The 27578-nt window shown below is 39.5% G+C and overlaps 2 protein-coding genes across 3 annotated transcripts in view; one reads left to right on the forward strand and one right to left on the reverse strand.

Annotated features, from left to right (window-relative positions):
- Positions 1 to 13227, reverse strand: part of LNX2 (ligand of numb-protein X 2) — a 98469-nt gene extending 85242 nt beyond the window's left edge. For both annotated transcript variants that reach the window (XM_069079903.1, XM_069079904.1), the window contains exon 1: positions 13004 to 13227. The gene's annotated coding sequence lies outside the window, so the exon portion shown is untranslated. The remainder of the gene's footprint in view (positions 1 to 13003) is intronic.
- Positions 13228 to 14567: 1340 nt separating this feature from the next.
- Positions 14568 to 27578, forward strand: part of POLR1D (RNA polymerase I and III subunit D) — a 59016-nt gene continuing 46005 nt past the window's right edge. Inside the window, exon 1 of the mRNA XM_069079907.1 lies at positions 14568 to 14737. Coding sequence (XP_068936008.1) covers positions 14712 to 14737 — 26 coding nt within the window. The 5' untranslated portion in view covers positions 14568 to 14711. The remainder of the gene's footprint in view (positions 14738 to 27578) is intronic.

The following is a 27578-nucleotide window of genomic DNA, read 5'->3' on the forward strand; positions in this document are numbered from 1 at the left end:
ATCCCCCAAGCCAGGTGGCTTCCCTCATCCCCCAACCCATTCTTGGCTAACTTTTGTGTATTATCTTTCTCCATTACACAGTTGTTTTGTTTAACTTGTATCCTCTTGGATGGCACTTACCGTGTTTCCCCGATAATAAGACACTGTCTTATTAAATTTTTTTGGACAGAAAAACACCAGAGGGCTTATTTTCAGGGGAGGGCTTATTTTAATGAACATTGACAGCAATTTTAATAAACAGGTAAATGTGAACAAAAAAAATGTACCTTTATTCAATAAGCAAATCACTGGGGAAGAACAGGATGACGCGCTCACTGCTGCAGCTCTGATTAGATGCAGCTCGGAGTGTGGCGTGCATTTCACGGTGGGGGGGCGGTGCATACAGAGGGTACCGTAATGTAGCGTGTAGCGCAGGGGATCACCTTCACTACAGTAGCAATCTCAATAGGGCTTATTTTAGAGGAATCTTACACAGTAAGGGGAGGGCTTATTTTCAGGATAGGTCTTATTATCGGGGAAACACGGTAGCACAGTTCCTGGAACTTAGTAAGGACTTAATAAATGTTTACTGACTGACTAAAACCATATAATACTTGGTAGTCTACTTGCCAAAACACACACACATGTTGAACCTACATGAAAACAACTATAAACATTCTTTACAAAAATAGAGCTCTAAAGAAGTGGTGGGGGCAGATGGGTGGTACAGAAGATAGAGTGCTAGAACTAGAGTCAGAAAAAGACTCATCTTCCTGAGTTTGAATCTGGCCTCAGATGCTTCCTACCTGTGTGACTCTAGACAAGTCACTTGATCCTGTTTGCCTCAGTTTTCTTCATCAATAAAATGAGCTGCAGAAGGAAATGGCAAACCACTCCAAAATCTTTGCCAAGAAAAGGAGTAACAGAGTTGGCAATGACTGAAAAACTGCTGAACAACAAAGAAGTGAAGATATATTCACTGCTCATGAGTAGGCAAAAACTGATATAATAAAAATGACAACATAGCACTACCTAAATGGTTTTACTTATTCAGTTCCATTCCAAACAATATAACAAAGGATTACTTTATAGACACAGAAAAAATGTTTTTTAATTCATCTGAAGAAACAAAAGGTCAAAAAACTCAAGTAAGTAATAGGAAAAAGGTGGTGAATTCTAGCAGTATCAGATCTCAAACTATACTACATAGCAGTAATCATCAAAACAAGGAGGTACTGAATAAGACATATAGAAATTGATCAGTGGAACAGATTATGTACACAATATACAGAAACAAACAAGCACAGTAATGTAGTGTTTGATAAACCCATCTGTATGAGTAAAAAATCAATATTTGACAAAAATTGCTAAGAAAACTGGAAAGTCATCTGGTAGAAACTAGGTACAAAACAACATTACACAATGTATACCACGATATGTTCCACATGGGTACGTACAGACAAAAGGTAACACCATAAACAAATTAGAGGAGCAAGGAAGAAATTACCTGTTATATCTATGGACAGTTCATAATTAAACACAAGACAGACAAAATCATAAGACATAAAACAGACAATTTTGATTATATAAAACTAAAAAGTTATTTGCACAAGCAAAACAAGTGCAGCTAAAATTAGAAGAGAAGCAGATAGATATGAAAATTATCTTTGTACAAAGTTTTTCAGATAACAATATAATTTCTAAGACAAACTGAAAATTGATTCAATTTGCTAAGAAAAATAGCTATGCCCCAATTAATAAATGGTCAAAGGACATGAAGAAGCAGTTTTCAAGAGAACAAATCCAAGCTAAGAGTAGTAATATATAAAAAAGCTTCAAATCACTAATAATTAGAGAAATGCACATTAAAACAACTCCGAGGCTTCACCTCATACCCAGTAACAGATCAGGGATGGAAACCAGAGACCTCTTTTTAAAACAATGTAGAGACAGAATGCACACAAAGCCAGTCTGAGAATGAAGAATAAATTCAAGTCTTACCTCCAACATGCCCTAGGCAACTCTCTTGCAGAGTAGGTACTGATTTCCTACCAATGAATAGGAAGATTTTTCAAAATCAGGAGTTCCATATACCAATGAAATCCCAGGTACAGTTAACAAAAGTCATTAGAGAAATATTGACTTTAAAAAGATGGACCTTTTTTTCAGAGAAAACCCTGGGGTAATTAAAACCAGGCCAATATGTTTGGAGCAGTCTGTGGGAAACTAGATGGAAATTTGCTTCACCTATAGGATTTCCCTTTAAACATTAAAACTTCAATGTGTATCATAGTTAGAATCCTCACATTTACTATCTTCACAAAGCTTAGCCATTCAAAAAGTTTCACTCAAGTATGAATTATCTGATGTTGAGTGAAACATGTACTACAGAAGAAAGCATTCCATATTCATTCCACTCATATAGTTTCTTTTTGACACAAATTCTCTGATGTTGATTAAGTTGTTTCTTCTCAGCTTGTCTTTCCACATTGATTATCCTCTAAAAAAAAAAGGGGTTGGGGGCTATATGCAAAATAAGACTAATCCAGGGTTAAGAAAGGCCAATTGATGCTTTTTTTTTTGGTTGTTGTGTCTGACTCTTGGTGATCCTATTTTGGGTTTTCTTGGCAAAGATATTAGAGTGGTTTGCCATTTCCTTCTCCAGCTCATTTTACAGATGAGGAAAGGGAAGCAAACAGGGTTAAGTGACTTGGCCAAGGTCATACAGATAGTGTCTGAGGCCATTTTTATTTGAACTCGGGTCACTGTGCCAACTAGCTATAAAGTTATAAAAAGTAAATTTTGGTTCAAAAGTTGGGAGAACTTCCTTGATAATTAGAGCTGTTTGAAAATGGACTAATAATATCCTCATTGTAGACATTTAAAGAGATGCTGAATGGGTTGTTGAGGATGTTTTTGAGGCAGTTATGCTTATCTTACTCAGGGTTGTTCATAAAGAGAAAGGAATAGGGCTTAGGACAGTGCTTGGTACACAGCAAAGGCTTAATAAACATTTACTGATTGACTGACTGAATACGTAGATAGGAGTAGCTGAGGTGACTAGGGTTTTCATAAGATGTAGCCAAAAGGTGCTAAGTTAAATACCAATCCCAATATGCATGTGGGTATGGCTCGCCTATAATTATAAAAAAATAACACCTAGGTACCCTTTAATTCTAACTATAAAATGACATAAGCTCCTGCATCCATAAACCATATGGAGCTCTCTGCCTATAACATCAGAGCTGATCATTCTGTGGATTGCCAGTGAAAGTGGAGAAAAGTCAACACCATGAAAAATATATTGTAAAATATAGATCAGATTAAGAAATGAAAGGGGACAAAAAACTTAAAAACTCTGATCACTGCAATGACCAACCACAAGTCCACAGAATCCATGATGTAACATGCCACCCACCTCCTGTCGGAGAGGTTAATGTGACTCAAAGTACAGATTTAGATTTATTTTGGATAGGATCTAGGTTGGAATTAGTTTTGTTTGACTATGTATATTTGTTACAAAAGTTTGGGGAGGGGGTATTTCTCCTCAAGTGTGCGTGTGTGGGGAGGGTAGATGAGTGGAAAACAAAATAGATTTTTAATGCTTTTTAAAGTGTGTAATTTAAAAAGGCATATGAGGCCAATGTCTTGAAGAAAACTCCTAAGTTTTGCCACTTAATACCTGTGTGACTTCAAAAAGTCAAATAACCTCTACAGAGTTATTTCCTTATCTGTAAAAAGAGGGGACTGAGCTACATAACCTCTGAGATCTTTTCGAGTTCTAAATCCATGATGTATCTCAGGATCAGCACGTTGAAAAACTAAGGTGATTACACTCATCCTTTCTATAACAGTCAATACTGTTTTGCTGTGACATAGGTAACATGTACTATATATTTGTGTCTTTCCATCTTTTCTCTCATCTAACCACATCACATGGTTTAAGTAGGAAAACTACATGATAAAATAATAATATCTTTTGCATACACAATATTGTGACGTATTAAAGAAAATACAAAATTTGGATCAGAAATAGTCCATGGTTTCAAGAAGCTTGTCACAAATCAGGGAGAAATATACAGAACTTAGATCATTATAATTCCCAATAGAACACTATAAATGTATGGGAACATAACAATAAAAGTGCCCCCTGAGGTCCATAGGGAGGGTCATTCACAGATAAGGAGTGGGGGAAACTGGGAAGACTTTCTGGAAGTAGCCTATAAGTTGGGTTGTAAAGAATAGGAATTCAATAGGTGAAAATAGTGAGGGAGAACATTTTAGGGACAGGGAACAAAACTCAGATTTTTGCCTGAAAAAAAAAAAAAGGAAGAGGCAAGAGTTCAAAGGTCTCTTCTATCTCTAAGAGCTTTCAATTCCTCAGAAAATTAAACAGATTTTTTTACTTACTATGGTGATTGTTTGAAAAAAAAAGGAAGAGGCAAGAGTTCAAAGGTCTCTTCTAATTCTAAGATTCTACAACATTCTAAGAGCTTTCAATTCCTCAGAAAATTAAACAGATATTTACTTATTATGGTGATCTGGTTAAAATCCAGATGAAGGTATATCCTATAATATTATATAGTTATAGTAAACTATTTCAGTTATCAGACTCCAAAGGGATTCAAACTTCAGTTAATTCAGTTAATTCACATTCCTTAACATCACCAGAAATCTGTACCTAGTTTTCATTAAGTCTCTTGCTAGTATGAGAAAAACATTTTAGCTCCTCCCTTTGATTTCAAAGGGCAGTTCAATTTCAGACTTTTCAATTTCTACTTTCTAATGAATTTCTATAACTCACCAAAAATTGCTTTTCAAAAATTTCCTTCACATATGATTTGCTTATAAAAATGAGAGCTGACATTTCTACAAGGTAGTTTCAGGTTTACAAAACACTTTACATCATTAGCTCATTTGACTCTGTCACAAAATAGGTACAACAATTATGTGCATTTTGCCACTAGGCAAACACTGAGGCTAAAGGACTTCCTTAAGGTCACTCATCTAGCAAATGTTAGGGATTGTTTCCTAAATTCAGAACTAACCAATACATTATGCTAATGGATATATACGAAGACAGATATAGAGGGGACCAGGAAATATAGGAAATGGTAGAACTGAAGGTTCTTTAATATTTCGGTCTAGGTGTCACAAAAATTTGACTGCACTGCATGGATTTCATTTAAAAAGTAATCAGGAAATAAACTCATTTTAGAGTTCAAATACGTAATATTTGCCATAAAATTGGTCTGTCAACCTAACTTTTAATTTCATGTAGTGGTACGAACTCAAAATTCATTACTATTTCTCCTAATCTGAGAAATCACAATCATATAAAGTACATGAGACTGTATGCTCCTGTATCATATTTTTTAATGCATACCAATCAAATCATTGCCACCCAACAGTATAATCTAAATTAAAATTCAGTTTATTTATCAAATTACTCCTGTTATCCTTACTAATTTATTATATTCTCTAGTACATTTTATTTTGGTTACAATCTTGCTTGAGCTAATAGAGAACATAAAATGACTCAGATGGATAGAAACAAATAAAATATATTAGCAACCTAGACAAATCTGGGTGAATATTGTCCAGGATGTGATGAAAATATCTTAAGGGTGTTAGGGCTTAGGTTTATAAAAACACTTCTGCTGCTCAAAAAATATCCAGTACTTAATTTTTTCTATGTATTCAACAAATGTTAAAATAGCATTAACTTCATCATCTCATCAGCAGAAATGAGGAATTCTTAAAACCTGGTCTATGTAACACCAATGTCTCTGTGAAGTCACTTCATCAGGTGAACAGAATTATAAAACTGTTAAAATCAATGATCCAATTAGCACAATATTTTCTACATCATACAAAAGCATTCACTAAAAAACTGTTAACAAAACGGTTTATCACCATGATAAAGGCAATTCATTTATAACTCTAAGGTTTATAAAGGCTTCCCAACACTATAAGACAGTTCAAGTATTATTACCCCCATTGTAAAAATGTGGGTGATAATACTTCAGGTTTCAACAAGGTTTGTTCACTGACTGTGCCACCACACCCATGATCCAACTCTGGATCTCCTAATTTCATATCCCCAAATTATTTCCATTAAAACACAATGACCTTAGGGGCAGCTAGGTGGCGCAGTGAGTAAAGCACCAGCCCCCTGAGTCAGGAGCACCCAAGTTCAGTTCCGACCTCAGACACTTAACACCCACACACAAAAACTAGCCTGTAACCTTGGGCAAGTTACTTAACCACAATTGCCCTCCAAAAGGCAAAAAAAAAAAAAAAGTTTTGGGGCGGCCAGGTGAATCAAATCCCAGGCTCTGATACTCAGCACCACACCCAGAAATAACTGACCATGTAACCTTGAACAAGTTACTTAACCCCAACTGCTTTAAAAAAAAACCCAAACTCCAATGACCACTATACTGACCTCAAAAAAAGTTTAAGGACTTATTGCAAACATCCCTTAAACTAGCCTTGTTTTGCTTAAGTTCCTAGAAAGAATCTTTAAACAGACATGTAAATTTAAATGACTTGTGCTTCAAAATTAAAAAATCATAAATTATTCCAACACAATTTCTCAAATTATAATTTTATGTGATACTGCTGCCTCCCAGTAAAATTAATAACTCACAGAAAGCCATGAGTTTTTTCTTTTTGGTTTTTTTTTTTGGCTTTTTGGAAGGGGGAGGGGGTTAAGTGAGTTGCCCAAGGTCTCACAGCTAGTAAGTGTTAAGTGTCTAAGACTGGATTTGAACTTAGGTCCTCCTGACTCAGGGGCCAGTGCTCTATTCACTAATCGCCCCTTAGTTTGTTTTTTTAAAATACCAGCTAGGTAGTACAGTACATCAAGAGCAAGATATGGGAGTCAAGATCAGAGTTCAAATCCAGCCTCAGACACCTACCAGTAGTATGTCCTTGAAAAGTCAAACTTTCTGTGCCTCCCAGCAACCTATCTCCCATGTGTTGTTGGGAGTATCAAATTAGATAACATGTTTGGTAAAGTACCATGTAAATGCTAGTAATTATAAATAGTATAAGGATGATATTCTGGTGAAAAAGAAACTGTAAATCATTTTATGTTCTCTATAAACATAAGATCATCCTAACTAAAATAAAATGTACCAGCAAACCTAATAATGATTGTGTGGTTCTGGAAAATTACATTTTATTCAACATAACCACAGTCAGCTAGGTGTCGAAGTGGATAAAATGCCAAGGTCTGGAGTTAGGAGGACTTATCTTTCTAAGTTCAAATCCAGGTATAGACTATTACTAGCTGTATGACCCTGGGCAAATCACTTTAACCCTGTTTGTGTCAGTTTCCTCATTGGTAAAATGAGCTGGAGAAGGAAACATCAAACCACTCCAGTATCTTTGCCAAATGGGGATATGAAGAGTCAGACATGACTGAAAAACAACTGAACAATATAACCACACAAATACCAAAACATTTCAAAAATATACTTTAAATTGATTTATTATTTTAAAACAAAAGGTAGGCTTAATTTTAAAATTAACATTGTTCAATAAATTAACCCAGAATAAACCTAAGTATTTGTTTTATCTGGTAGCTTTTTCTTCCTAAAATTTTACTGTCATAATCACTAGCCACTAATAAAATTGCACTGAAATCTATTTAAAATGGCATTTAGAGAGCTGTAATTCTGTTCCAATAGGGCAAACTCAACATATCAAAATTAAGGTGTATCATGATACTTTTGTGTATACATTTTTTTTATTAATTTGTTTGTTTCCTTTTACTTTATAGGATTCAATTCCTTGAATTTCACATTTTGTCCCCCTCCCACACCTCCCCCACCATGGCGGCTTATAGTCAAGTATAGGATCTGTAAATACTTTCACATTATACATTAGTCAGGTTATAAGGATGGATTGCACCAGCTGGAATGAAAAATGGTAAAGAGGACATAAAACTAAATAAGAGAACAAAAAAGATCAGGTATTTTGCTTCCACCTGGATATAAACTTAGTTCTTTCTAGTTCTTTCTCTGGATGCACATATTTCTCTCCATCATGAGTCTTTTGGGATTGACTTATATCACTGCATTGCTGAGAAGAGTCCAGTCTATCAAAGTTGGTCATCACACATACGTTGTGTCTGTAATTGTGTACAAATTTCTCCTGGTTCTACAGTGTATACATTTTTTTTAAAGTCATTGTGAAATAAATGCCAAGCAATCAAGTTTGAATTATATGAGGTTTCTGCATTATATTCTGTACAGATCACTGTAAAATTTCTGGATTAGCAGAAAATTCCCCCAATCTATATTCCACATCTAGGTACGTCATGCTTTATATAAAGGCAGGTTGATATTTTATAGGTCCCTGCCTGCCAATATTTTTCCAAATGTAGAAAGAATATCCAGGTGGGCTTCCCCACAGCAGAATACAAATGTCTTCAAGGAATAGTCTGGAATGGTTCCCAGACCATTTTCTTGAGCCATAACAGACAACTAAAAAGCCTGTTACTCTAAGTATAATTTAGATTAGATTTTTCCCTTCCCTTAAGTGCATTACCTTATACCTGTCTAATCGCTTGCCCTTTTTCTGCCCACTCACATAGCTTTGAAGGATATCTTTGCAATTAATTTCTACTGGCTTAGTATTTCACTGACTAGAGTAACTTAAAACTGTGTACTCCCTTTTCCAAATCATTTACAAAAAAATTATATGGACATGGTTGGGTGGAGAATAAAGTTTACCCTTCTCCATTCAGATATGTAGCCATTAGGATCAACTTTCCAAAAATGGGAAAAGAGGTAAACAGTGCCAATAGTGTGTGGACAGGACCGTATCGTGGCTCACGAGGTTGACTACCACCATTACAAAACAATTAGGAGCTTGATAGTTCTGGTCTTCAGGACCTCTTCAAATCACCTTCTCTCTCTCCCCAACCTTGTGAAGGAATGAATGAATAAATTAAAAGCATTTAATGAGCACTGACTATATGCAAAGTATTATCCATTAAGGAAAACTCAAGGGAATAAAGAATACCTATCGTACACAACAAGAGAAACAGGTGAAGAAACAAACTCTACAAATTCTCCATCAGTATTTTTCTTGGGACAGACACTACAAATGGACCATGAGCCAGGCCCAGAACTGAACAGAACTGATTTGGTGAGACTGCATATGGAAAATTGTGCAGCATACTGAATGACCCTAAGCTGCTCCCTGAAACAAGGGTCTTCTTTTTCACACAAATATTCTCCTGGTGTGATGTACTATAGCTACAAGTCACAGAATATCAGTACCTAAAGAAATAAATTTGAAGGTTACTTAAAGGGAAATGAAGACTCAGGACAGGCAAAAGCTGTCTACTGCACAGTACCAAAGAACTGTGTGAGTTGTAGAGCTGGTAGAAAATGACCAGTAAAGAAAGCAGATCTGGTCATGTGGTCAAAAGCAGGCATAACTAATTGGTGGAGAGCTTGAAGACTTCCTTGGGAATCTAAGCACCAGCAAGAGATTTGGAGAAAGGTCCGGCACCCAAGCATGTAGGTGAACAGCCATCAAAGGATTTACAGAAGGACACGGATAAGGGTTGCACATGTCAAGAGGGTATGATAAATGAGGTTTATGCATTACTGGAAGTAGTTACTACAGCAGAGGAGGATCATGGATCTGCTGAATAGATAGGATCTCCTTCCTATCTTTTCCCTTTTTGATTGAAAAATACAAAATGTTCTTTTTCCTCCACAAAACTGCCCCACATTCATTATCAGCACCAAAAGTTGTTTCCGTGAAATTCAGCAAAAGCAATTAAAGATGTGTAAATTGTATTTAATTAAACCCTGCCTGTAATAATAGACGGTACTTAACCACTCACTATATCTCTTTCAACAATTCTTATCAAGACTTCAAAGACCATATTATTAAGGAAATTTTGGAAACAAAAATCCATGAGACCACATCACTAGACTACTTCAGAACACTTCCACTTATTCAAAATTCAAGCCATCAGAGAGTTAAAAATGTTTTCCTTCCAATAATTTGCACTTTTATAAGAAAATGAGGCAAATAAGAGAAGACACCAGGGATTTATTTTTTAAGGTACAGATCAATTATCAGGAAAATACAAATGTACCGCAATCTTGCATTTATAGTCATAGTATTTTACATTAAGGGTTTTTTAAATCCTTAAACAAAAGTTTACTTTTATTATTGTACTTTATTGTATTTAAATTTTGGAAAGATATAAGGACAAGAAGTTAGGAGAGACTTGAATCTGGTTCTGACACCTACTAGCTACATGACCATAGGCGAGCTAACTTTTTGGAGCCTTGGTATCCCCATTTGCAAAACAGAGACAGTCATAGAGTAGTTGAGAGAATACTAAGGTCATGTGAAGAACAAAGTAAATGCCTTATAAAATTATTTGAAAACTGGCAGAGGCAGCATGGGTAGCAGCTGGCCAGAAAGCCAAGAAAAACTAGGTTCAAGTCTCACTCTCTGACCCATGCTGGCTTGTGTGTGATCTGAGAGTTAACCTCTCAATGCTCTAGGAACTCTAAGCTTGGAAACTGTAGAGTGGGTGCCCACTTGTAACAAATGCATTTATATAATATTTTGTTAAAAAGATACTTTATTCACCAAAAAACCCAGTAGATTGGTACCATTCTATTTTACAAATGAACAGACTGACATTTAGAGAGGTTAATCAACTTGCCACTAGTCATACATCTAGAAAGAGAAGTGCTCTCTTACCACTCACAACACCAAATCCTGACCCCATTCCCCCAATTACTCTAGATAAATTGGATTTTGCAGTAACTGTCTTCTAATCTATTTCACCTTGCTGCCTATATGGTTAAAGTTTTTCCGAATAAGCATAAAAACACAAAAAATAAAATCTCAAGCATTCAATCTGAAATTCACTAAAAGTGAAAGGGATCAATGGGGTCTATGAACTCTATTCTAAAGGATTTAGATTGAAACTGGCATTATTTTACAATGGTTCAGACTTGACCTACATTTCACTCATAAAAAAGTCTGTGTATCTTAGGTGAACTAAAAAGGTAAAACTTTGTTATTCGAGACCTACCTAGTCTTTGACAGACAAAAAAAAGTAATATGAACCTTCTTTTCTCCATCCACTAGCAGTGTGCCTAGCACATAGTAGACACTTTGAAGTGTCTAAAGAAATTATGCCTTCCAAAGTAGATTTTCCAGCATTTTCTATATGTTCATCACTTGCCACTGATTATACTAATAAAATCTAGCTTCGCTTTTAACCTATGGGGGGAGAGGGTTAGAGAAAATGAGAGTTATATGTGTAGAGAGAAAAGCACTGATTTCAAGTAATAATGTCTTGCTAGAGCAGGCATAAGATTAGATTATGCCTTTTCCTTTCTCCTAGTTTATGGCTCTTCTGACCAATTCCCTTGGCTAGAAGTATACGAAGATGGTTCAGAGAAATGTGCTAGACTTGAAGTAAGAGCTCCAAGGTTCAAAAGCAACCCAGGCCATGTGTAACAGTGACCCTCTTACCTATTTGGGTCTCAGTTTCCTCGGTAGTAAAATGAAAGGGCTATTTACACGATTTCTCAAGTCCCTTCCAGCTGTAACCTTTTAATCCTTCGAAGAGCTAGGAAGATGAAACTCATTGTAAACTTTTGCTCCTATGGAGAGTGAGGATGAAACTCACAATTTTAACCCAGCACCAACTAACAGGAGCCTACAAGAGTTTCTTTCTTCTGTACTAAGACAGTTTCACTCTACTCCCTTTCAAGGTTCTTTTGATTTTTCCGTTTTTAAAAAAGACACTTCAAATAGCCTTGGTGTACTTTTCTAATAAACAGATACTGAAAAGCAGCACCTGAAAGAACAGGATGCCTATATTCCTAACAGTATATAAATTGGAATACTAAAATTCAATTCAACTCAACAAACATTTATTAAGCACCGCGCTGGAACAATCTTCACTGTAAAAATAGGAACTGGACCTGTGAATTCATTTTAATATATTACTTACTACCAGAGAACTCCTTGGTCAATGCCAACCAGCACCTTCTCTTCAACTTGTAAATAGTCAGTTACCTGTCCTAGAGTACTCTCAGACGGGCAATTCCTACCAATGCAAACCTGAAAACCCTCTCTGCATCTTACAGTTATGAGTTACCTAGAGTAAAAAGGTGAAGTGACTTGTCCAGGTTCACACAGATAATTATGCATAGGTAGGGCTTGAACTCAGATCTGTCCCAAAGACCAGCTCTTTGATCGCTGTCTTTGCTCTAAACAGGATAACTGTATATAATCTTCTACCTAGGACACTTAAGGTTTGAAAAGATGTATTATTTCTTGAAAAGGAGGCTTTGTGACCACTATCGGAGCCGATAAGATCGGACCAGGAAGGTTTCGGTTCACTCTCCTCCACCTCCCCTGACAGCCGCGGAGGAAGATAAAAAAAAGGCAACAGGTGAGGCCAGGGAGAAGGTGGTGGGAGGGACCACCTCCCCGCAGTGTCCCGAGTGAAACCAGCAAGGCTCCTTCCACAGCCAGTACCAGCAGCACAACCCTGGGTTCAGCAGCACAAGCGCGGTCCTCGGTCCCGGGCCAGGCTGGTGCCAAGAAGCTAGTGGTGTCGGTCGGTCGGTCCGTCCGTCGCTCCTCCCCAAGACTTCTCCCGGAGCGCCCGCCGGGCACCGCGGGCAGCAAAGGCGTCCCTCTAGGAGCCAGATGTACCAGCCCCACACCCACCCCGCGCCCTGGTCCGGAGGAGTCAGAGATCGTCCTCCAGATCTTCTTCCTCCTCCCTCCACCCTCGGACCAGGAGTCGCCAAGGAGGGCGAGGGCGCGGTGCCCGGGGAAAGGGGTGCAGTGGCGGCGGCGCGGCCGCTCCACCTCCTCCCCCCCCCCCCCCCCCCGGGGGGCTGGCACCTGAGTCCCCCACGCAGGCAGACAGACGGCCGCTGCCGCCGCTAAGGCGACAACGAGAATGCGAGCGGGAGCGAAACGTGAGGCGCAGCCCAAAGTTACTTACCTGGGAATCGACGAGGGCTACCCTACCGCTGCACGGCACTCCGGGAGCCTAGGTCCGCTCGCCCGCCCCCGCCGACTGAGGGGGAAAGAGACGTGATCCGGAGCCGCTTCACCAAGAGCCGCCGCCGCCGTTGCCGCCGCAGCCGCGGGATTCCTGGCAAGAGGCAAACTCCGGCCAAGACTTCTCTTACGCCTCAACCGCCCCTGCTTGCTCGCATCCCGGGGGCGAGCTCCCGCGACCGAACCGCCCAACCCGACACCCGTCCTAGCCAATCCGGCGCGGCCCAGATTGGGAGGGGGCGGAGTAGAGAGAAGCTGGCCCTATGGAAGAGCTGAAGGGGGCGGGGCGGTAACCCAGCAGAGCCTCCCAGGTTAGAGTGAGTCAGCCCCGCCCCGTTGTTCCCTCTGCTCGCCCCTCCCCACCCTCCGGCTCCTTGGCCCGGGCTGTCTCCGCCACTTGCCTGATTTCCCTGCATTAGACTTGCTAGGAGGGTTCCCCAGGGCTAGAGCCCTAGGGAGTAGAACAGCTGGGGGAGAGGAAGAGTCACATGTGTGAGGGGGAGGAGAACAAGTGGGAAAGGCATGGGGAAACGTGGGAATGGGAGAAGACAGCTGGAGCAGGGAAAGGAGCAAAGGGGGCGGAGGAGATAACGAGGGAAAGGGAGAAAGGGAAGAAGCACGTGGGAAAGAATACCTAAGGGAAAGAAAGGGGATGGTGGAGGATTGGCCTGAGAAAAAGAAACAGTATGGAAAAGGGAAGGAGATACGAGGGGTGTGATCCTGAGATCCGGAAAAGAAGGGATTCCCAACAGAAGACGGGAGAGGAAAAGGAAAGAGACATGGATCTTGATAAGAGTCGGCAGCAGAGGGAGAGACGTGGGTTTCAGGGATAGGACAGGGCCCGAGGAGAAATGATAAAGACCAAAACCTCTGGTCTCCTCCCAAGTTTAAATCAGATTCCTCCATTCGCCCAAGCTGAGCCTCAAGGCAGTGACTGGATCCCCCTAGGAGGCCCACGTTGAAACTCCCTTTATCCCCCGATGCAATTAATAAAGCGAGCAGGATTCTCACCCCCCATGCCCGCGTGGATTTCGGAGAGGAGCCTCGGCACCCACGAGGAGGGCGGCGGGCGCGGGCAAGGCAGTTGGGGTCGGGTTGGTGGAGGCCTGAGGGAGGGGTTCCTCGCCTATTTTCTAGAAAGGTGCTTTGTGGGGAGCTGGGGTCACCTGGAGCGGGGGCTGACCGTAACCCCCAAGGTGCCCGTCTGAGAAGGTCTGTCCTGCGCGGAATGGGAGTGCTAACGAACCCTGCCATTTGAGGAGGGGGAAAGATCCCTCTAGGTGAGGGGAGAAGACCACTCCCAAGTGAGGGGCTAGGCCAGGGCTGGTGAGGGGACTACTTCTTGTAAAAGGCGGAGACCCCGCCCGGTGAGAGAGGAGAGCCAGCCAGAAGATAAAAAACACCGTAGGTGAGGGGGGACGATCCCACCAGGTGGAAAGGGAGAGGCCCCGCCCGGCGAGCGGCCTCACCGGGGCAGAGGCGCCGGAAGGCACCGCCCCTCAGCCGGGTCCTCTCTTCGCCGCGCCGCCGCGGCTCCTCCTCCGGCTCCTCCCTCCTTCCTGCTCTGCCCGCCGGGACCGCGGTATGGGGCACATCCCCGGGGCCGCCCCCGCCACCTGAGGAGCCCGGAAGCTGCCCTCGGCCACGCCATGGAAGAGGACGAGGAACTGGAGAGGTAACGGTCCGGGCGGCGGCGGGGCCAGAGCGGGGGAGAGAGAGGGCGCCCAGGGGCCTGTGGCCCCGGCGTCCGCCTGTGCCGGGCCGGGCCGGGGGCTGGGTCCCAGGGAGGGGCCGAGCTACCTGCGCTGGGGAGGCGGCAGAGGGGAGCGGCTACCTGCGCTGGGGAGGGGAAGGGACGGGTAACCTGAGTTGGGGGCAAGGGGGGGGGGGGGCAGAGAAAGAGGAAATGAAAATCAATGACACCCCCACCCAAAAAAAGGGATGGGAAACAGTGCTGCGTGTGGGAAGGGAGGAAGAAAAGATGGGAAAAGTGGTCCGGCTCACTTTGGTTGTTATTATTAGGAAACATGGACAGACTCTTGAGATTACAGAGTCGAGAATGAATGTGGAAAAAACAGCAGAAGGGACGTATGGATAAATTGGGTTTTCGGTTAAATACCTACAGTGTACATGTTACTCTGCTACGTTTTGGGGATAGAAATATTTTTGAAAGCATGGTCCCTAGCCAGGCGCAATTTTTTTATACTATGGAAAACGGCCTCTGAAGTTGTGTCATGCCTTAGGAAAATAATTTTGATAGCTTCCATAAAGATAAAATGGGGTGAGGAAAGAAAGGGGAAAATTAATTCAGGAGTTCTTAACTTGGCACACTGAGAACTTGTGTGGTTTTTTTGTTCACTTTTTGGTAACCATTTCAATATAAGTGCTTTCTTTTTTTAAATTCTGTGTATGTTTAAAGCATTTAAAAACAGAAGACACCCATAGCCTTCAGGAGACTGCCAAGAGGGATTCATGACAAAAAATGGTTAAGAACTTTTGGATTAGGAATAGATAGTTGAATTTAGTTACTATAATAGTGTTGCATGAAGGATTGTGGAGGCAGGAACTAGGATTGTGACCCTTTGGATGGAGAGAATGTGGACAGTTGGTAGAAGTTTCAGACTACTCCCTCACTCTCATTCATTAATTGCACTCCCAGTCAACAAGCATTTATTTACCTACTCTGGGCCAAGCATTGGGGATACAAAGAAAGACTGAAAACAGTTCTAATGAAGTAAATAAAATGCAAGCAACTATGTACAAATAAGATACTTATAGAATAAATTTGGGATAATCGTATAGGAGCTACTATCATTAAGGAGGACAGGGAAAGGCTTCTTGCAGAAAGTGAGACTGGAGGGAAACCAGGAGTTGGAGATAGAGATCCAGCCAGGGCAGGCAGCCAGTGAAAATGCCTCATTGAGTGGCGGATGCAATGAAGTGAGCAGAGGCAAGATTTGAACCTAGGTCTTTCTGACTTCAAGGCTAGCAGGACTTCTCTTCATTTAATCACACTAAGGTTGAGGAAACACTTCAGTGTTTCCTGCCTTACTAAGAGAGCCTTTTGCAGCACCGATTGAGCCACTAAACCATACAATAGAATCTCCGCAGGTACAGATTAAACCTTACTTCCATTATCTGTGTTTCATTGTATTTTTATTTATTTTGTTAAACATTTTCCAGTTCAGCAGACTGCCTGTTAGTCACCTCTATTCTACAGTGTTATATATACTCAGCCCATTTTAGAGTGAAATAAAATGATTGAGTTAGAAATCTTAGGGTAAAAATTGTATACATAGGGAAATTATAGTTACACAGCTTAGTAAAAGTTTATGTTAAGATGCACTAATCTCTTGTCAAGCTAAAAAAACTGTTCTTAATAGTTTCCTGTGTTCTGAATTCTTACTTAAGGTTGGCCCCTTACACTTGTTTTTATTGTAGTTATATATTGTTTCTATACCTAGTCCAAGTCAGAAGTACTCTACCTTGGAATATTGAGGAAATCAGTTCTGTACTCTGGACTTTGAAAGTTTTAATTCCTTAAATATGATAACTTATTAGCCTCCTCCTTCCTTCGTTAATGCTTGATTGTCCCTTTCTCTGATTCCTCACCTTACTCTTAGTTTTTTTTTCTTACATGTCTTTGCCCCTAGTTACCCTTAACTGGTATTTCTATACCTTTATTGTTCTATTTCTATAACAAAGCTAGGCCTCTACCGTCCATCTTGTAATTTGCTTGCCTATGTATCATTTGCCAAAGCAAAAATGGGTCAGTCTAATTCCATCTACTGAGAACAAGGTCTATTAATACAATCCTGATGAATGATAAGACTGGCATATTAGATGAATGTCAAGCCTTTATCATTGTTCTGCCTTAAGTGATAAAGGTAAGAAAGCAGGTAGGTTTTGCTAGGAAGCAAGCATTGAAATGAGTGTTTTCTCCCAGAGTTCCCAGGAACTTAATATCTTACTAATTCACATACTAAGTCAGGTTGTGTCGAAGTAGATAGAATGCTGGACCTGGGGTTGTTAGGAAGACCTAAGTTCAAATCCATCCTCACACATTAACTAGTTTTGTGATCCTAGGCAAATTATTTAACCTCTGTTTGCCTCAGTTTCCTCAAATGTAAAATGAGGATATTAGTAGCACCTACCTCACAGGATTATTGTGAAGATCAAATAAGATAATATTTGTAAAAAGCCCTTAGCAGAGTACCCAGCACGTAGTCGCTGTATTATAATTATTATTATGCTTAATCCGCCCTCCCCTCCCACCCCCCACCAACTTCATAGGGAGCATTATGTTATTAGAATGGCACATAACAGAAGATAAGTAGCTTTGACTTTGTTAGAAGGCAGTTATAGTAGGTAGACTTTGTAGATCTGATTATCAGTCAACAGACATTAAGTGCCTGCTGTTTGTTGGGAATAGGGCTGGTGTTTGGGAATATAAAGATAAAATGAGACAATCCATCACAAGGAGTTTACAGCCTCCTGGAAGGAATGTCTATATATCACTGTAGGCCTGGGGATACTTAGTTGTCTCAGTGATTTGACACCTTGATTTTTGTACGTGAGAATGTGAGAGGAAAAAATACAAACAATTGCTATTTGGCGATAAAGGCAGTGACTAGAAGTGGGAGCATGAAGAATGGATACAGGACTTGGAGTTAAAAGATCTGTTTGAAAGTCTTACTACCTCTTTGACCTTAGGCAAGTCATCTAACCCCCCTGGGTCTCAGTTTCCTCTTCTGTTGTATGAAGAGGTTGAACAAACTTTTGAGGTCTCTTCCAGATCTAGATCTATGACATAATAACAAACTATATTTGAATCATGAAAAATAGCAAATAACTATGGGAAAAGCGTAATCGATAAGTTTAATAAATGTTTTTGGAGGAAATAAGTTTACATCCATAATTTATACTATGGAGTTAGATCAGTGAATTAAATTTAAAATTATACTCGTTTCCATTCAGACTATATTCATTAAACACATACTGTTTATCACGCACTGTGTATACAGAGACAGAAAGAAGCCCATGCCTTAAGCAACTGATAATCTACCAGGAGGAAACAGCATGTGCAAGATACCCTGCTAAATGTACAAAGATGGAGAAATAGCAAAATGTCTATATCCTCGAGAAGTCTGTAATATACTAATGGGGATAAGGCAAATATAATCAGCAAAATACAAAGCAGAATATGATACAGTAAAGGAGATGTATAAGAATTAGGAGGAAGAGGCCAGAACCTTGGGAGATACCTATATTTACTGATTTTAAAGAAGATGAACCAAGTAAGAAAACAGTCAGACAAAGAAGAAGAACCAGGAGACAAGGGACAACATCCCTATCAAAAAGGGAGTATTATTAGGTGAAAGAGAACGTAATCTGAAAAAATGCACTAATAATTGACATTCCCATAGTGATTTGAAAAGTGCTTTATTTACATGATCTCTGTGTGTATTTGAAGATATTATTATCCCTTTTGACAGATGAGAAAATAGAAGAGGTGCAGAAACTTTAAATGATTTATCAGTGGACACATAGCTAGTAAATGTCAGAGATGGAATTTGAATCTCAGTCTTCCTGATTCCAAAGCCAGCATGCTAGCCATTATACCAAATAAATTCCTTATTATGAAAACCATGGAAGACATCATGTTGGAGAAGACTGATATATTTGATGTAGTACAAAACTTTTGCTAAATGAAAATTGGTAGAACTAAAATGAAAAGAAACATCGTGGGGAGGAGTGGGAATTGATGAATATATGATGCTACAGAATTTACATGGAATAGATTAAAAAGTTTTACGGGTAATACTCATTTCCAGTGAACAAATTACGATATATAGACAATACACAGAAGAGAAATGCAAATAGTAAACAAAGTTTGAAGATAATGTTCAATTTTACTCATGATTTTAAACGTAAATTAAAACAACTATGAATCCTCAAATCATTCTCATCTATTTTCCCAAAATAAAATTGTTAAAGTTCATGTGAGTCAAGGGAAAGGCCATCTTGGGAAGCTAGTTTCAGGTACACATTGCTGCTGATGGTGCAAATTGGATCATTATTTTTGGAAGCAATCTGGCTATAGGGAAACAAGCCAGAACACGTTGGTCATGCTCTTAAACTCAGTGGAACACTATTAGAAATATCTCACCAAAAGAGAAGAAAACTATACAAAGTTGTGTATAGATGGAAAATTGTTAAAATATATATATTTTATACACACATGTGTGCATGCACACACGCACACACACACACCCCCTCTCAACATTATGCACAGGGACTAGGAAACAGATAACCAGATAGATAATATCAGTAATTCATAGATACTACTAGCCAGTTCAACATGAAGTGACGAATAGGAAAAATGTTCGGAGAAATGGAAAGAATGATCCATTAACAAAATGAGAAAAAGCAACTATAAATTAGCTGTAATTTTATAAATGTGTGAATGTATATCATAAACAGTGGAGGTCATTAAGGTATGTGTCACCGTTGATGCCTCTATATTAGCTTCACAATAGAAAGATAATTAAACCCAAAATAACATTACAAAAGAAAATGTATAGAGCTGCCTAATTTGTAAGAGTTGGGAGGCAGAAGGGAGCTGAAAGTTTTTGGTAAGCTAGCAGATTTTAAAGGTTTTAGAAATTCAGGGTAAGGTCTTGTGAACTAAAATTATACAGAAGTCAGCCCTGGAAGGATGGCACACTCAAGAAAAATAGTTTAGAGAAACAAAAAGAAACATGTCTTGTGAGAAGGGAAAAGAACCTAAAGAGACCAACGTGGACACATACCAAGTCATCAACCAGTGGTGTGCAAGGGGAAGCAATGGAAGATACCATAAAAGCATCATTACAGCCTGTACAAATCATGTGTGGAGTACTAAATCACAGAAGGGGCTAAGATTAGGAAAGAAAGCCAAGGACAACAGAACCTTTTTTAGCTGTGTTGAAGAAAAGAGCACCCTCAAAGAAGGGCTAGAACTCTTTAAGTGGGTGGAATGATGATGTTACTGTTCAGTAGTTTCCAACTTTTCATGACTCTGTGTAGGGTTTTCTTGGCAAAGATAGTGAAGTGGTTTGCCATTTCCTTTTCCAGCTCATTTTACAGACTAGGAAACTGAGACAAATAGGGTGAAGTGACTTGCCTGGGAGTTCTGAGGGGGGATTTGAATTCATATCTCCCTGACTCCAGGCATGGTGCTTTATTGACTTCACCTAGCTGCTGGATGGAATGGTGACTACAGACAGAAGAGAGAAAGTAGAGTTCAACTTTTGCTTGTTTCCTTTGCCAAGGAGAGTGGTCTTTGGACTAGGAAGAACACAGTAAAAGTGACCAATAAGGAGTTGATACGAAGATATGTAGGGAGATAAAGTAAGAGACAAGGTCAGATCAGCAGGCCCAGATGAACTACATCTTCAGGTACTAAAGAAATGGTAGATGTAGCTGTGGGCCACTGTCAGCCCACAGATTTTCTCTGGAAAATCATGGAAAAGTAGAGAGGTACCCCCACCTTGTGGGAGGAGGACAAATAACCAATATGCATCTTTGCTGAGTGACCAATTAGGATAACATGGCCCAAGGGCAGTAGGTCCAAAGCTGAGTTGATTCATTCACCCAAGACATGGTGAAGAATTTAGAACTAGTAGAATTACTGGACCCAAAGAGTAAATTATTCATGATTTACTTTCAGTCAGGTAGGAGTACTCCATTATAGTAGCCCTGGGACTCTGTACTTGACCATGTGCTATTTATCATTGCACAGTTGGCGTACTTATCAGGTTTGTAGGTGACAGAACTGGAAGAGCTAAATTCACTGAATGACAAAATTCAAAAAGACCTGGATCATCTAGAACACTGGACTGAATCTAATAAGATAAAATATGATAGGGATAAGTGTAAAGTCTTTCAGATTCACAAAATCAGTTCACAGGTCGTAAGACTGGGGAACATACAGTAATTTCTTGAAAAAGTGGGGATCTTTGTAGACTGTCATAATCCACTAAACTCACTGTGACTCAACAGAGCAGTCTGGCTACATAGATTGACGTGATGTCTAGGACTAGAGAAGTCATAGTCCTGTCATACTTTAACTTCATCATAGGATCATAAATTTAGATTTGGAAGAACCCTCAGAGTTTGACTAATCTAACACATTCATTTTGCGTATGAGAAAACAAGTTAAATGACTTGCTGAAAGTCACACAGGAGGTGTGTGGCAGAAATGCGATTTTTATTCCAGCACCTTGAGCTCCAAATCCAGCGTTCTTTCTGTTGTGCCAGCTTATCTTCCTAATAGACCATTGTGGCCAAAGTAATCTTTCTAATGCCCGGGTCTCATTATTCCCCATCCCAAAACTTTCATTGACCCCTCAGTTTTCTAACAACTGTAAGTAAAATGGAGATAATAGCACCAACCTCATAGGGTTGATGTGAGGATCGAATGAGATAATATTTGTAAAGCACATAGCAGGCACTGAATAAATGCTTATTCCCTTACCCTTTCCCTTTCCTATTATCAGCAGGATAATATCCGGACTTCTTGGTATATAAAGATTTCTAGAATCTGGCTCCAATATACCTTTCCAACTATATATCTCAGTCCTTTGAGTTGAGTTATTATTTACAGAAAGCCCCTATTAAGATGAAAGTGGTTTCTAGAAATATAATGTCCTGGTCAATATTCCTTATCATCATAGCTTCATCTCAACAAAGTACTGTTTTCTTTCCCATGCTCTGTTCTGACATGAAGTTAATCCTTGGCTTTCAAAACCTATTCCAGCACAAGACAAACTATTAGGTTCTGCCAAGTTGGAAAGTCTTTTGAGTATGACCCTAATAACAATATTGTCATTTCAGGACCAGTTTACTAACATTTAGAGAGGTTTAGGCTGGCTGTAGGCTGAGAATTTTTTAGGCAACAGCAACTCTCAAAGATTTTCTATCTACAAAGGCATGATGAGAAGGGGAACAGGTTTCTAATCTGCATTATTAAAAGGAACACTCATGCCAGTGAAGTCATAAATGATTATTTTTTTATTAAGTACCTATTGTATTCTCTGTATAATTTTTTTTCCAGATCTAAGTTTACCCTTCTCCAAACCAATCTGCAGACCCATGTTAAAAACCCGTTTCCTAAAAAATGCTCTAAGTCACTATTGATTAGAGAAATGTGAATTAAAACAACTCTGAGGTACCACATCACACCTGTCAGATTGTCTAACATAATAAAATAGGAAAAGAATAAATGTTGGAGAAGATATGGAAGAATTGGAACACCAATACATTGGTAGTGGAGTTGTGAACTGATCCAATCATTCAGGAGAGCAATTTGGAACTATGTCCAAAGGGCTATAAAATAGTGCATATCCTTTGACCTAGCAATACCACTTCTAAGTCTGTATCCCAGAGATCATAAAAATGGGAAAAGGACCCAGGTGTGGTGATCAAGAATTGGAAATTAAGGGGATACCCATCAACTGGGGAATGGCTGAACAAGTTGTGGTATGCAATTGTAATGGAATACTATTGTTCCATCAGAAATAATGAGCAGGTGGACTTAAAAACCTGATGCCAAGTGAAGTGAACAGAATCAAGAGAACATTGTACACAGTAACAGCAACATTGTACAATGACCAACTTTGATAGACTTAGCTCTTCTTAGCAATGCAAGGATCTAAGGTAATTTCAAAAGACTTGTTAGAAACTGCTAGCTACATCCAGAGAAAGAACTATGGAGTTTGAATACAGATAGCAGCATACTATTTTCTCTTTTTGTTTTGTTCTTTCTTGTGGTTTTTCCCTTTGGTTCTATTTCTTCTTTACAGCATGACTAATGTGGAAATGTTTGATATGATTGTACATGTATAGCCTATATCAGATTGCATGCTGTCTTGGAAGGAGAAGAAAACTTAGAATTCAAAATCTTAATAGAAGTGAATGTAGAAAACTAAGAGCAAATAAATAAAAATTAAAAAAAAACCTTTCCTAGACCATGGCGGCATAAAAGACAAAAATGAAACCTGCCATGTCCCAAGGATCTTATATTCTTTCCATGGAAATCTTTGATGTTTGAAGTAACATAACCTAGTTTAGAATACTTAGAAAATAATGGGGCCCCGTGGGGTATTAAAACATGGTCGTGTTTATAGGGAAATAGGATCTGGACAGGTTAGGAGAGTGAGTGTTACTGGAGTGGTCAGGCTCTTTTTTAGTGCTAAAGTGGCCAAAGCCCTGGACAGCTGCAAGTTATCACAAAGGCATTGGGGGGGGCGGGGGGCAGGAATTGGCAGCTAGAAAAGCCCTAGAGGGGAAGATGAAAGAAAGTCGTTTGTTTTGCTTTGTTTTGTTTTTTACTGCTTCACAATTTTATATTGGTTCTGTGGATATAATAAGCAGGCTTAGTTTGGTTTGAAAGTCACGCAAGGAGATGAGTCAGTTTTACAAGGACTATCAGTATGACAGGTGTAGACAGGCAGTGTAAGTGAACTATCCTGATAACTGGGAGGAGAAGTGAAATAATGCCAGTTGGGGTGGTGGCTCCTAGGAACAAAGATTAATTATTGAAAATTGTGCTACTTCTGTAGGGAGAGCTGAAAAAGAGTGTCCCCTAAGAGAAAATGAGAATTTTTCAACAGACAAAAATGAATGGGACCTAAGGTTCAAATAGAAATTTTAAAAACAGAAATGAGGGGCTCATTCTGACTTGGAAATACTATCTTTGCCTTGGGCTCCAGGTGTGTGTGTGGGTGGGTGGGATCCCAGTCTGGAGCTGTGGAGGTATTGATTCGGGGGACCTGGGGACCTGCGATACCTCTAGCCACTGAGGCTCTGCTCATGGTACTAGGAGGCTGATAACTTTGAGCTGCCCAACTGCTCATCTAGGCCTCCCACAAGATGATGACACACTATTTTTCTCAGATGACCTCTCCTCTCAGCATCAGAGGTACTAATCATCCCGCCCACAGCACTCCCAAGTGTGGCCAGAGTCAGACTGAATGTAGTTCCTATTAGCTTCTAATGTGTTAATGTATTAATAAAAAAGGAAAAATGTATAAATGTGTGATTTTCTAAGTCATTATGTGGCCTTCAGGGATCCTTATGTACAGTGTATAGACTTGATTATGTACTCCTTATGTACTTTGGTGACTCCCATTTCTATCTGAATTTTACACCATGGGTCACTCTGGGGGTCATCTCGATTGACTTCATGGGCCAGTTCATGGGGAAGGAATCTGGGATTGCTGATCTTCATGAGAAGACTTTCAAGAAGAAAGGTCTGCTAGGGTTCTTTGTGGACTTGATACCTCACTTCCTGGGAGGTGATGTTGTAACCTTCTGACTTACTTGATCAGTGCTTACCTGGTAGATGATTGTTTCAGCCAAGCATTGGCAATCTGGAGCCACACCAGCTTTGTGATGGGGAGTGCGATGAACATACTTAACTACCCTTTTTTCTTGGTGACTTCATGGCTGTGAACACACGAGGGTTTTTGGTGGGCTTTTTTCTCTGTTCCCCGGTGCAAGTCCTAGATTCATTTTTGGAGTTACCTAAACATACAGAATCAGCTTTTCTAAAGATCAAGTCTGCTCTTCCATCAAATATTAGCAATATCAAACTCTTCCACGGATTAAATTAGAATAACTGGAATATAATAATAAACTTACCATTTGGGCACTGTCAGACCCTCATTGTGTGAGGACCCGTTAAATTGGGGTACCTTGCAAGATGACTCACTATAATCCCAGTGACATTTGAATGTCTGCTACCCTGGCAGTTAATAATTGTCCAGACAAGTGGTGGCAGGGAAGGGAAATGGGATTTTGAAATATTCTGAAAAAGACCTTAGTTTTATACTGATTTTAAACTAAGAAGTGCCAAAGACTACTTTGTGAAGTGGGAGAAAGGAGAGCATTTTCTGAGAGATAGCACAGAGGCTTTGCAAATAAGCTCCAAGTATTATAAGTGAGGGCACAGAGCCTAACTCCATCACACCATACACAGGGTAGCAGCAAATTGGCCCTTTTGTCTAAAATCCAAGCAGGGAACAGATAAGCAAACATCTGTTTCACTTGGGTTTTATAAACCTACAAAATACCAGAGCTTGGTTGAAAGGGTTAAGGTAGGGAGAATGGGTAAAAAATTGTTCTTTTGGGCAAATCTTACAAAGAAGCGTTTGTTGAGAAATTACTTTTTGAACAATATGTGACATATACTTACTCCTTCCCAATTAGGTCTCTTAAAAATAGTCATTTTGTAGTTCTCACTAACTTCATCAAGAATACGCAAATACTCATAGCAAACTTTGAAAAATGGCAAATACTGCATTCACAAATGGTTAGTAGAAGAGATAAATACAGTATTTGTACATGTTTACTTTCTGACGAACATATTTGTCAGAACCCTAACTCCTAATTTACCAGTTTTATGTTAACAGAAAACAAAAGCCAATAAACAAGACTATTTTCATTGTTTTTGTTTTTTTTAAAGAATACGGTGAGATGCCAAAGAATAATTTATGGAGAACAACCTTGATAGAGAACTAAATAAAAAGGATAAGATGTGGATGACAGAAAAAGTAGTAAGAGAAGAATTGGTTAGGGACAATTGGCTTAAGGGAAGGATAAGAGAACAAAAAATGGAATAGGAATAGGAATTTCTGTATGTATCAGAGAAAGCTTTTGAAAAAGTCTTTTATCATTAGCTTAACCCCTTCCCAATAAATGGCATTTTTTCCCCTTTAAATCAGTCAATATTGATGAAAATAAATGAAATTCTTTTTGATCCTTAAGTACTATGCCTATTAAAAGGCAATTATTAAATTATGCATGATTATATACCAAAGGCTTTTCTATTTTTTCATTCTTTTAACTTAATTTTGTTGTTTCTTGTTGTCTTATGGAGTCATTAACTTTCACTTGCCCAATTCTAATTTTTAAGGAATTATTTTTTTCAGCGAATTTTTATACATCTTTTTCCATTTTCTGGCGCTTCCTTTACCAAACTTTTGGTTCTGTTTTCATAATTCTCTTGCATCACTCATTTCTTTTCCCAGGTTTTTTCCACTCTTTTTTAATTTTTAAAATCCTTTTTGAGATCTTCCAGGAATTGTTTTTTGAATTCACTTTTTTTTCTTTGAGGCTTTGTATGTAGCCCTTTTGATATTGTTGTACTTGTCTGGGTTTGTGTTTTGATCTTTCCCGTCACTTTTCTATGGTCAGGTTCTTTTTTTTTGTTGTTTGCTCATTTTTTTCCCAGCTTGTTTCTTGACTTTTAACTTGGGCTTCTGCTCCCAGGGTGATATAATATATAGTTGTAGGAGAAATCTGGATAATTAAACCCATGGGAGCTGATGAGGTCAATGAAAGAGTATAGTTACAGAAGAAGTCCTGGGACAGAGACTTGTAGAACAACCAGTTTGTGGACATGATGAAGATGAAGAATCAGCAGTTGAAAAGAGAGATAGGAAACGAGAGTAGCATCCTAAAAAACAAGAGAGAATACCAGAGGTCAACACAATGCCATGTATATGTGTATGATAAATATCCTTTAAATGAATTAAATCTAAGAGTGAGTGATCTAGATCTAACAAAAATATTTAATTAAGATTACATTATGAAACTATATGGACCATATGAGGGTAGTCTGTAAAGCTTAAAATACTGACCAGAGCACCGTCAGAATAGCAATAAGCACGTCTCTTTAGACCGTACCACCTTAGAAGAAATGAAAACTTGCAGGTCTCCAGAATTAGCTCTGAAAACAGCTGCACAGAAAAACCTCAAACTCAAAACAATGCCCCCATACTTAACTCTTTCCTGAGTCACAGAAAGAGAACTGTATAAAATCATTGGAAATATAGAACCAGGTAATTGAATTCATTCTGTTTACTATTTGGCACTAAGATAAATTGGGAAGATGTATAGATCAGAAAAAGAGATGCCTCAGAGACAAAACTTTGAATTCTCTAGTATGGGGAAGAAGGGACTAGGGACACTGGATCTTTTCTAGAGTCCCACTCACCTTGACTGGAAGGTTCAAAGTTCTCATTTTCAAAGAAGTTTTAAAGGAGAGGAAACAGAAGTGAAGTTTACTTGAGCAAAAGTTTAAAAACCCACTAAGATTCTTCTCCTTGTAGTCTTACCTCTGATGAGGCTAGGGCTATGGTGTCTTCTCACTGTGGTACAGCTCTGACCCAGATTGGGGCCACAGTGAAAAGTTAGAACCACTAAGATTCTCTTCCTTGTGGTCCCAGTTCTTCCCAGGCTAGGGCTACAGTGCCTTCTCCCTGTCATCCTGGCTCTGACCAAGCTGAGGATGCAGTCAAAGGTTAGAACCATTAAGATCCTTCACCCTGTCGTCTTGGCTCTGACCGAACTAAGGCTGCAGTGAAAAGTTAGAAGAATGATAGGGAATTTGAGTTAACCTCCCCCCCCCAATCTGGTGAAAGGAACCGGGGGGGGGGGGGGGCACAGCAGCTACATTGGGGCCCTACTGG

The sequence above is a fragment of the Petaurus breviceps genome, unplaced genomic scaffold (genome assembly GCF_028583685.1).
Source record: "Petaurus breviceps papuanus isolate PSGF00001 unplaced genomic scaffold, PetGlider_PUasm1.0 91133, whole genome shotgun sequence".
Classification (NCBI taxonomy): Eukaryota; Metazoa; Chordata; class Mammalia; order Diprotodontia; family Petauridae; genus Petaurus; species Petaurus breviceps.